Genomic DNA, 11075 nt, shown 5'->3' with positions numbered 1-11075 from the left:
GGCGGTATAGGAAGAGAGAGATGAGAGCGAAAAAGAAAGGGTATAACTGAAATTCTTAATGGAAGGACTATTCACGATATTTGGAACTTTAAGGGGAGATGTATACAGTTTATTGAAAAAATCAAAATAAGTTTGATAACGGTTAAATAAGTATATATTATAATATCTATCCGGGGGCGAATCTATAGCCCAGTGTATGGGGCACATGAACCCATGATCTTTCCGCCAAATTAGATATTTTATGTATATATTTTTCAAAACTGGTCAAATATTACCTGCTGGCAACCATGCTCCAAAAATGTTAAATGGTCCACTTGGTTGAATGCTAAATTATTTGGCTAGAGGAACCACTACTAGAAATGCGGTAATTAGCGACCAAAAAAACCGACCAACTTTGGTCGCTTATGGCCAAAATGCGACCAAATACGCTTGGACGGTATTTTGGTGGTCGCTTTAGTATACCGACCAAAGTTGGTCGGAAATTACCGACCAACGTTGGTCGGTAAATTAAATTCAAAAAAAATATTGCAAAAAAAAAACCGACCAAAGTTGGTCGGTATTTTAGTTATGTAATCAAAAGATTCACCGTCTGGGAATCGAACCGGGGTGTGTATTGTGGCAGGATACTATTCTACCACTAGACCATTGGTGCATTTTGTTTTAAGATTGTCTTTTTTTTAATTTATACTCTTTAATTGTATTTTCGCACGAAAAAAACTGACCAAAATTAATCGGTTTTATTAAAAAATAAAATTACCGACCAAAGTTGGTCGGTTTTTTTAAAATGACGGCCGAATTTACCAACCAAAGTTGGTCGATTTTTTTAATATTAATTATTATTTATTTTAATTGCAAAAACCGACCAAAGTTGGTCGGTTTCTTGAAAAATAAATTTCGCGGGACTCAAAAATAGTTTCCCGCATTTTTACGCCAAAGAAAATCGACCAAAGTTGGTCGGTTTCGTAAAAAAAAATTAAAAATTACAATATTTTGAAAAGCTGACCAACTTTGGTCGGTTTTTGGCCGGTTTTTTTACCGACCAAAGTTGGTCGATTTTTTTTGATCGATTTTTGCCGAATTTCTAGTAGTGTGTGTTTAGCGTCAGAAGAATCATTCTAATTAATTGGTTGATAATGAGGCGTGTTAGAATTGATTTTGTTGAGTTATCTTAGGAGTGTATCACGCTAATTGATTCTGTTTCCGTTATTAGACAGCTGGACAAACCTATTTTTAAGGTGCTTGTCGTTGTTGCATTCATGAATACATGGCTCGAATACATGTAAATATAGTCGCGTATAGCTGTAACCCCCTGTTTTTTAGGCGACTTTAGCTACTATATTCACGAATACAGTAGCATGAATACAATGAATACACTACCGTAACAACTGAATAATAACTATAGGAAGTAATTACTTATATGGTAGCTATAGGAAGTTAATAGCCACTAAACAATAGTGGTTTCTGAAAAATTCTCGAAAAAAATCATATAGCCAACAAAATTTCTTTAAAAATAAGGCGCATATAGCCCACCCGATTTGTTTGAAACTGGGCTTTGTTATTGTATACCAATATTCACCAATAAGTGTAACATGTTCCTATGTGCTTTCTAGATATATAACAATGCATAACTGTAAGTTTTGAACGCTTTTACATTTCGCGAATTAGCGTTTCATTTAGGACAGCAGATGAGTTTTCTTTTTTAAGAAATAAGTTACATGTATGAAGTACTTCAAACAAATTACTCAGTGTGTTCTGCGAGTGAATAAAGAAAACACTTTGTAGTATAAAATAAGTGCTGCGTAAGTTGTTCAGCATCATCGATTCATGAAATACTCTAAACGAACATTTCACAAAATACATAGAACTTCTTTTCCGAACCTTCTACCAAAAACAAAAAACAAAATCATTTTACATAGAACTGATTCAAAAGAAAGTGGTGCTTTGAAGCTGAAGAAGAACATAACATAAAGATTGGTTGGAATGTTTTATACAGCGGTTGCCGGTTGCTAAGTTGATCGTCGAAAGGCTGAAGATGGATCATGAGCAACCTGGTATCAGCTATACAATTAGCCTTCATTAAGGGAAGCAGATCACGGATGCCATTGTAATTGCAAATGTGTTTGGATATGAGGGGAGGGGGAGGGGGGGGGGGGGGAGAAGAAGAATACCGTCTGTGTTTTATGCAATTAGGAATTGAAAAGGCTTTTTTATCATTTCAACTAGAGTACGTGGTAAACCTACCAAGGAAGTAGGGTATGCAAACTCGGATCCATTATATCCACTTGTGCATATCCTCAATCAAATATTCCATCACCATAAGTGGAAAGCCTGAAGGATTCTTTCCATCTGGAAGGGCATAAGACGAAGAGAACCCTCATCTCCCTTTCTCTTCATCCTAGCTATGAAAGGCCTTGGCATGATACTTAAGGCTGCATTCAGAAGGATTGGACTAGTGGCCAGTGGGTTCAATGTGGGTGGATTGCGGCAGAATCAGATCATAATATCCCACATTTTGTACATAGATGACACCCTTGTTTAATCTGATGCAGATGAAAAACAATTAAGGCATCTGAAGAATCGTTGTTTGAAGCTGTTTCTAACGCCTCCATATTATCTTGAGCAGAAACTGCATATACACTGTCAACTCTGCCCAAGGACTTCAAAAAAATGACAGTGTTGGTTGCAGTCTAGAGTCCCTCCCAACTACTTACTTGGGACTGGTTTTAGGAGCCAATCACAAATCTAGAAAAGGGTGAATGGGGAAGTTGAAAGAAGACCCTCGAATTGAAAAAAGCAATACTTGTCCCTTGTGGATAAGATGCACTCATACATGATGTCCATCTTTCCGGCTGTATCCATGCAACGAAGATTTGACAGAGTGAGAAGAATTGTCTGTGGTAAGGCAATAAAGAGAGGAGAGATTATCAGTAATCATCTGGGACACTGGAAAAAGGATATAAATCTTGAATTAATCCTGAGAGGTCTTAGTAAGCGCTTCTATAAAAAAGGTTGTGGAGATACAGCAATAATGATTACACTTTGGAGAAATATCCAAGCAAAGCTTGGCACCCAGAACCCTTGGTGTACCAGGCCAAGTAGCTACACGTATCGGATTGGTGTCTAGAGATGCATCAGAAACTTATAGAAAGAGTTTTGTGCTAAGACTCACTTCAAAGTTGGAATGGAAGGACGATATCCTTCCGGCAGATGAATGTCAAGACATTGCCCCCTTTATAGAGCAATTTCCTGCATTATTCTCTTTTGCAGCTAACTCTGAGATACAGCGGGCCAATGACACTCCACTGGCAGGAAAATATGGTCATAAGAAATTATTTTATTGGGAGTTGGACTGCACAGAAAAAGTCCTCAGAAGATTAGAAGAAGTCCAGATTTCTTCAGAACATTTAAATGTGCAATTGTCAAGGCAAAAAATTGCATTTTCACAATAGAATCTTGCTTCTGTAATCTCCTCTCTATCCAACATTCAATGACATGGAAGAAGAAACAGAAAACAAAAGCACCAACTACAGTTGCTTGTTTTTAGTAGACACAAAACAAACTACAATGAAAGGGTATCACTCTGCAGGTAATACTTCCTGTTTGAAGTAGATAATAGGACATCTTTCTACTTCTACACTACCCCATAATAGCCCGATTATTGGGTCTTTCGTAAATGTTCTTAGAGTAGATTGAGCTATGCCCAGACAGTAAATGTAACTTCTGATGTGCTGGACTGGATGGAGTTCTAAGCAGAGAAAAGAAGATCTGGAACCCTTTACCGCTACTATTTTGCAGGTTCTCAAGAAGGAAGGAATTCTATGATATCTTGACGGGAAGGCTCAGTCTGTACATAACCTGAAGCATAGGTCTTTGTACCAATTAGCTATGTGGTGCAAACTCAAAAATATATATGAAGTAGATTCATCGATTGAATTTCTAACATTTATACAGGAATAGATGTAAGATCAAGCATAACTTTTGTACTCTCCCAATATTATGTTAGTGCTGGTTTTTGCACATCAAAAAACAATATTTCATTGCCAATAAATTATCAGGGAAGATTCTGTTACAGTATGTCAAACCAAAGGCCAGCACTTCCTACATGCTTTGTTAACTACTGCAGTTGGCTTCACAAGAGAGGAAAGAGCTTTGTATATGATAGAGAAAAGCAAGTAAAGACTGCCACCTTTGGTTCTTACAAGGAAATCCATCCGCTAAACCATAAGTCAACCTACACTACATATAATGAGAACAAAGGTTACAATAAAAGGATTACATAGTGAAATGCAGTAACTAGTCAGATGCCACTGGATAAATGACAAGTAATTTTAATCAGGGGGTGACCAGGAAGCAGCCGCAGCAAGTGCAACTTAAGTTTTGCCAGTACAAATATCTCTAATTCATGCATATTTACGGCAAGAACAAACTAAGCATGTCCTTGCAAAAGCTAGAAGTGATTAAAACAAGACTGCTGACCTTCAACTTGGAAATTGATCATCATGATAAGACATCTTCACTAAGTGCTCTCAGGTTGTTTTGGAGAGCCTTCAATGGCCTTTGCGGCTTCTATAGCTGAGTCTCTTCTACTAATGACTTTTGAAAGCTCCTCAACCTTATCCTTCAACATGCCAACACTAGAATTGGTCGAGTGAACCAACTTGTTTGCAGTCTCCAGAGCAGTGCATAGCTAGAATGCAATAAAGAAGCAAAATCTCTTAGTAAAGTGAAAACATACACAGAAACAGATTTAGAGTCTCTCTCTCTCTCCTCCCTCTCTCTCTCTCTCTCTCTCTTTATTTTATTTATTGGATAAGAACAGATTTAGAGTCCATTTTGGTATCAAAATGGGAAATCTGGAAATGAGCCGATGTGAAAAGGGAATTGTGAGACCAATTACTACATCTGCTTATCCTCCGTCTACCTATTTTGGTAATAATAGAAGCATAGACTATATACGATACAAAATTAATACTCCAAGTCAAACATGAAAAAATGCACAGCTGTAAATCATAAGGTCACTAGATCAATTGGTACATATTACTGCAGCACCAAATAAAGTTGAATAAAAATATTTAAGATCCTGAAGATTAACATATAAAAGACATTGTGTCTCAATCTTTTGGTACTCTGTTCCTTATCGAGGTATCCTCTATAACTTCTCCTATGATATAACATTTATTACCTCCAGTGTGAGATGCGTCCATGAATTATCTGTACCAGCAAGTGCTTTGTTCAGCTGCTCATAGTTTTTCTAAACAATAAGCAAAACATTAAGTTGATATATAACTAAAAGATCTAAAGGAAGATTAATACCAGTGTAATCAGTAAGTAAAACGAACTCCTAGACATCACATTATATCAAGTAGTGCTTTTAACAGACACCATAGAATAGCAGATTGTTCCCTTCCAAAACAAACTAACACCGAATACAGTGATATTAAACTTCCCCAATTGAGGTGCGAACTATCCTAAGCTAGGCTGAAGCAGGAAAACAGGTGAAGAAAACATAGTTCTCTGTGTCACACAACAACAAAAAACCCAGTTTAATTCCAGAAGTGAGGTTTGGGAAGGGTAGTGTGTACGCAGACCTTACCCCTACAAGGATTTTTATCTTTATCAAAAAATCCTAGTAATATTTGCTGATCAATTGTCTCACCACATTTGCTGATCAAAATCAATTGCTAGTAATATTCGCAATGTAGGTTTTAGCAAGGTCATGAGAGGATTTTATGTTTATCAAAGAAAGTTCCCTTGCATTTCTTTTCTGTTTATCATCCCATCATAGCCTAACTTTCATCATTAAGAACCAAATGCTTGAAGGAGAACTTGTAGACCTTAACCATCAACTTAATTGCAGCTGTAAGAAAATAACTGATTTCGAACACATTGCTTTCGCATACATCAGAATTTTGACTCTGAATAGATTAGAAAACGCAAACACGCAGATTGTAATATAATGTGGTGCATGCAGTTTCCAACCTCCTCATATTCCCCAAACAGTAGTGTCAGAATTCCTGTCGCAGCAATTCCTATTGTCTACTGCAAGCTTTTAACTAACTTCAGAGATAAATATCAGTTTCCAGAGCATTTGTACAAAATTATAGCACTAACTAAAAATAATTTTGTGGAATAAATCCTGGCAGGAGCGTTTCCCCTTTAATAGAAGTTCTGGCGCGAATCCTGATTAATCGGGGACCCAAAGTGATATCGGACATTTTATCATTGTCTGAAACTACATAGGGGGGAGTAGTCTAAAAAGACCTAACATCACTCGGAACTAATGCAGAATTAACTATGTTAGTATTTTGGTTTGAACTCTTTCGTTCACATTCACCTAGCTTATCATCAAAGAAGTTTGAAAAAAGTTAGTCCTAAAAGATAAATTATAGGACGAAGCAACTAATAATAAGAACGAGAATAAAATTGTATATGTGTAACTATAGGAAGAGAACCTGGAAAAGGTTGTTCAGATCGGAAGGTTGGAGGCTGGATTTGTAGTCCGGTGAAGGTGTTATGGTGGGGCGCGGTGGAAGCTTATCACTGCCGGCTTCACTTTCTCCGACGTCGCTGAGCAGATCGCCGATGCATAACAATGGCCCTCCCACCCCTCTCATCTCTCTCTCTCTCTCGGTTTGGTCAAGAGCCGGTTTGATGGATTGGCATATTTCAAACCAAAGTAAAAAATAATTTGTGGAATCCATAACATAATTTGCACTATATTTTAAATTCAATATATTTTAATCTAAATAAATTTATTGGGCTAATATAATTTGAATATAGGAAAACTTCATTCCTATGCACTATATGAAACTTTATTACAAAAAATATCCTTGTTAACAATATTACCCGCCCTGGACACGTTTTTCCTACAAAATCTATACAAATCATTTAAAAAAGAATCCTTTCTGCTGTGACATTCCTTTTTTTAAGAGCGAGAATTTGGGATAGTAAAGGATTCTACCGACATTTTTTGTAACGCACTAATCGCCATTAATTAAGCCTGAAATTATTCTGNTAGATCAAAATAAGTATTGAATTTCATTTGTTCTATAATTTTTCTACAATATTTGTAAATAAAAACTACATAACATGTGTATATCAATTGTTATGAATATGTAAGTCTTGAATTTTATTGTTCTACAATTTTACTACAAAATATCTACAATATATATCATAATTGTATTTAGCTTTAATTGATTGCAGGTTCATCTGGAACACTGAAGTTGATTGATATGCCAACATCTCCGGCGATAGTGGAATATGAAAGTACAATCATAACAGAAAATACACCAACTGTTATTGAAGTAGGCCAAGTATACAACGACAATCAAACAATTGCTAGTGCAATGAAGCACTATTCTGTCATGAACAAGTTTCAATTTAGGGTGAAAAGGTCTAGTGCTAGAAGGTACGAACAGTTCAATGGTAAAAAATTATGTCTTTGTTTAATTTGTAATTTTTTTGTATTTTTTTGTTCTTAAGTGTTTGTAATATATTTGTATACAAATTATAGATAATTTGTAGTTTTTTTGTATATAAGTTGTTAAACACAAGATTTTCATGATTAAACAACCTAATTTTTGTGTATCTACATTTTTCGTACCATTGTTTAAATTGTTTTTATTCTGTAGCTACTGCCTGGTATGTGTTGGGGAAGATTGTACATGGCACTTCAAGTCCACCAGCATAAATGATTCAGCAATGTTCAAGATTCGAAAATTCAACAGCTTGCACACATGCTCTTTGATGGACAATACATACATACAACGTAAACCTACTGCCATGGTAGTGGGTAGCATGGTTATACCAAAATATGCTGATCCTAAGACAATTTACACACCAAAAGACATACAAATTGATATATTGTCTGAACACGGCATGAACTTAACATACATGCAAGCTTGGAGAGCAAAGGAAAAGGCTTTGGAATTTTTGAGAGGTTATCCTGTTGACTCCTACAGTCAATTGCCTAGTTATTTGTATATTCTGGAGAAGACTTATCCAGGGTCGGTAGTTAAATTGAAGAAGACCGACGATGATTGTTTCTTGTATGCATTTGTTGTGATTAGTACGTCAATCAATGGTTGAAAATATTGTAGGCCAGTTCTAGTAGTTGATGGGACCTTCTTGAAGTCAGCATACAGGGGAATAATGCTAACAGCTAGCACAATGGATGCAGCAGGTATTGTAGATTTATTGTAGATATATTATTGAAAATTTGTTGTTTGTATGTATTTTTCTTTATCTACAGTTTTGTGATGGAAATTGAATTCCTTTTTGCCGCATATGATATGTAGCATATTACCACTGGCATATGCTGTTGTTGATTCAGAAAATGATACATCATGAAAGTGGTTTTTTGAGCAATTCAAACATGCATATGGTGAAAAACCCAATATGTGTGTTGTTTCGGATCGGAATGAGAGTATCTTGAAGGCAACATCTATTTTTTATACCGGCATGCCACATTATTCTTGCATGTGGCATATTTGGACAAATATAAGGTCAAAGTTCAAGAAAGGTCATTAAAGTTAAGCGAATTGTACTTTGCCACGTCACGATCATACACGCTGGATGAATTTAATGAAAGAATGTCAAAGATTGAAGAGATCGACACGCGTGTTAAAGCATACTTATACGATATTGGCTACCACAGATGGTCTCGAGTACATGCTACAGTGAACAGAACTTGGACCATGACATCAAACATTACAGAGTCATTGAATGCGGTAACAAGAGATGCAAGAGAGCTGCCGATAATAGAACTATTAGAGTACATGAGGACTCTTCTTGAACGTTGGACTAATGAAAAGTTATTGAAAGCAAAGGGTACATTCACATACCTTGGGAAAAAATACAACAAAGAGCTGGAGGACAACAGAACATTGTTGCAGAAGCTTAGAGTAAGTTATATCCAATAACTTCTGATCAATTATTGTATCAAACTAAAATATTAACAGACATTGTAGATAAATTTTTGAATAATTGTAGTTATTTCGTATATGTAGCTGATAGTTTGTTGTGTTTTTGTAATGTAATTGTAGGTGAAGGCTTCAACAGATCACATCTATACAGGGATAGATGTTGTGAAGCGCTATATTGTTTGTCTTGAAAACAAGAGATGTAGTTGTGGATAATTCCAGCTTGATGAACTTCCTTGTGCACATGCTTTGGCTGCTTTAAGGCACATGAATGAGTCTTATGAAAACTATTGTTCTCCTTATTACACGAGGGAGAGCCTCTTGCATACTTATGAAATACCAGTAGACCCGCTGCCTGATGAAAGCAAATGGAATGTGCCACAACATATAGCTGAAGAAGTTTTAATCCACCTACCGGGAAAAGACAGTCAGGAAGACCTCAAAAACAAAGATACAGAACATATGATGAAGTAAATGCAAAGAAGTACAAGGTTTCATGTGACAACTACGGAATAGAAGGGCATAACAAAAGATCTTGCAAGAATGCTCCCAAGAAGAAATAAAATTTGATATAGTTAACAGATTTTTTGATAAAAAGTGTTGAGGTGTTCAGGAGAATTATAGTTGAGGTGTAATTGTGTTGATAAATTGAGTAAAGACTGTTTCCTATAATGAAATGTTTTCAACTCTTAATGTAGTTGTTTTGTTTAATTACTGAGTGTATTGAGTTCAGACGTTCATAACTTGATTGGATTATGAATGATTTGTATCTATAATACACAATTATTTAATTATCTATAGCACAAATCATTAGTAAATAATGATTCTTACAATTTATCTTCAAAAAATCTACAAAATAATTACATAATCTGGAGTTGACAGAATAACTACAAAATAATTAAGTTCTAAAGGAGTTTTATGCTAACAATAGTGAGATCAAGTACTAATAACTTTCAACCAGTCAAGATAAAAACAATAGAATGTTTCCTATTGTTAGCACTAGTATCCTGGATAAAATAACAAAACATAAGGTAAAATAATTGTAGCACAAATCTACTACAATTAAAATTCAACAAACTTGTTCATAAGTAACAATTTGTCTACAACCTTTCTACAAAACCAACTGCAACTAAACAATTTAACTACATTTTTCCTATAGAAAATGTCAACTAATTCTTCTTTTTTTCGGACTTGTGTTCTCTCGTTCACAACTGGTGCACCCTTTTTCCTTCCTAATCTGCCAGTCACCTCGCTCTCACTAATTGCACCAGTATCTTGCTTCTTCCTAGCGTAGTCCCACAGTAGCGCTCCATAGCGTCTACGATGTTGATAATATCAGAAAGGTCATCGTTAGAAACTGTTAGGTCTCCAATGCTGGCATACTCTGCAAATGCAGCAACGAATACACCACAGTCACTGCAAAAAGAAAAATAGGGAAAATATTTAGCATACCATGAGCAGAAAAAAATCTATTAAATAGATAGAAGGAAAAAAAGTTTTTTCATACAGTGATCCCTCTTTTTGCTGTGATATCTCACCGACTAACCACTGAATGTCAATAGGGTCAGTAACACCTTTTTCAATGTATGCCTTTGTGTTCTTGAAGTTGATGTCTGGACGCTTGCATAGAAACCGGTGCATGACAAGTAAAGGGGGATCATAAGAGCAAACTTGGTGACAACAGATTCAACAATGGTGTGATTATGTGAAGAGACCATAGAATTATACACACAAAGAACCCTATCGATAATGTCAAGAAAAACCAACAACCAATAAAAATTTTCTACAATGTTGATGGGCATGATCACGAAATCAACTTGATCCCATGCGATATTTGCGAGTAATCTGTACCCCAATATGTATTCTGCTACGACGTCCTGGGGTTTGATAATAACAAACTTCTTTTCGGGAGGAGCATTGATGTACCTCTGATAAATTTGTTCAATTCTAGTCTTGTACATACAATCAGTGGTTGTAAACCTTATCTTGTTGTGGGGACCATACTTTCCTCTTTTTCTCAAGTAGTACAAGATAACATCAATGTGCTGCAACAAAAACAGATTTAATTTGTTATTAATCATTCTTACAATTTATCTACAATATATCTACAAATAACTACATAGTTTGGAGATGACATGATAACACAGCTATTCA

General features: G+C 35.7%; 3 protein-coding genes across 10 annotated transcripts; 2 read left to right on the top strand and 1 right to left on the bottom strand.

Annotated features, from left to right (window-relative positions):
- Nucleotides 1–1759: 1759 nt before the first annotated feature.
- Nucleotides 1760–6673, bottom strand: LOC109221409. 8 transcript variants are annotated; one of them, XR_002067252.1, is made up of 5 exons: nucleotides 6453–6673; nucleotides 5183–5251; nucleotides 4477–4687; nucleotides 2242–3349; nucleotides 1760–2048 (listed from the first exon to the last, which is right to left on the bottom strand). XR_002067252.1 is itself a non-coding variant. In XM_019385899.1 (4 exons), the coding sequence occupies exons 1-3, from the start codon at nucleotides 6612–6614 to the stop codon at nucleotides 4517–4519; spliced, it is 402 nt and encodes a 133-aa protein (XP_019241444.1). In that variant the 5' UTR covers nucleotides 6615–6673; the 3' UTR covers nucleotides 1760–2048; nucleotides 4477–4516. The 8 variants fall into 8 exon arrangements, 6 of the variants coding, with proteins under 6 accessions (XP_019241444.1, XP_019241443.1, XP_019241445.1 ...); XR_002067253.1 differs by lacking the exon at nucleotides 1760–2048 and having other exon boundaries at nucleotides 2157–2892; nucleotides 3170–3349; XM_019385899.1 differs by lacking the exon at nucleotides 2242–3349.
- Nucleotides 6674–7089: 416 nt separating this feature from the next.
- Nucleotides 7090–8202, top strand: LOC109221408. Its single transcript, XM_019385894.1, has 4 exons — nucleotides 7090–7093; nucleotides 7204–7408; nucleotides 7632–8048; nucleotides 8100–8202. The coding sequence occupies exons 1-4, from the start codon at nucleotides 7090–7092 to the stop codon at nucleotides 8200–8202; spliced, it is 729 nt and encodes a 242-aa protein (XP_019241439.1).
- Nucleotides 8203–8591: 389 nt separating this feature from the next.
- LOC109221407 lies at nucleotides 8592–9395 on the top strand. The gene is made up of 3 exons (XM_019385893.1): nucleotides 8592–8903; nucleotides 9045–9101; nucleotides 9144–9395. Exons 1-3 carry the CDS (start codon nucleotides 8592–8594, stop codon nucleotides 9393–9395), a joined length of 621 nt encoding a protein of 206 aa, XP_019241438.1.
- Nucleotides 9396–11075: the final 1680 nt, after the last annotated feature.

Source organism: Nicotiana attenuata, unplaced genomic scaffold (assembly GCF_001879085.1).
Source record: "Nicotiana attenuata strain UT unplaced genomic scaffold, NIATTr2, whole genome shotgun sequence".
In the NCBI taxonomy this organism is placed as follows: domain Eukaryota; kingdom Viridiplantae; phylum Streptophyta; class Magnoliopsida; order Solanales; family Solanaceae; genus Nicotiana; species Nicotiana attenuata.
This window is presented reverse-complemented; position numbering and strand designations above follow the sequence as displayed.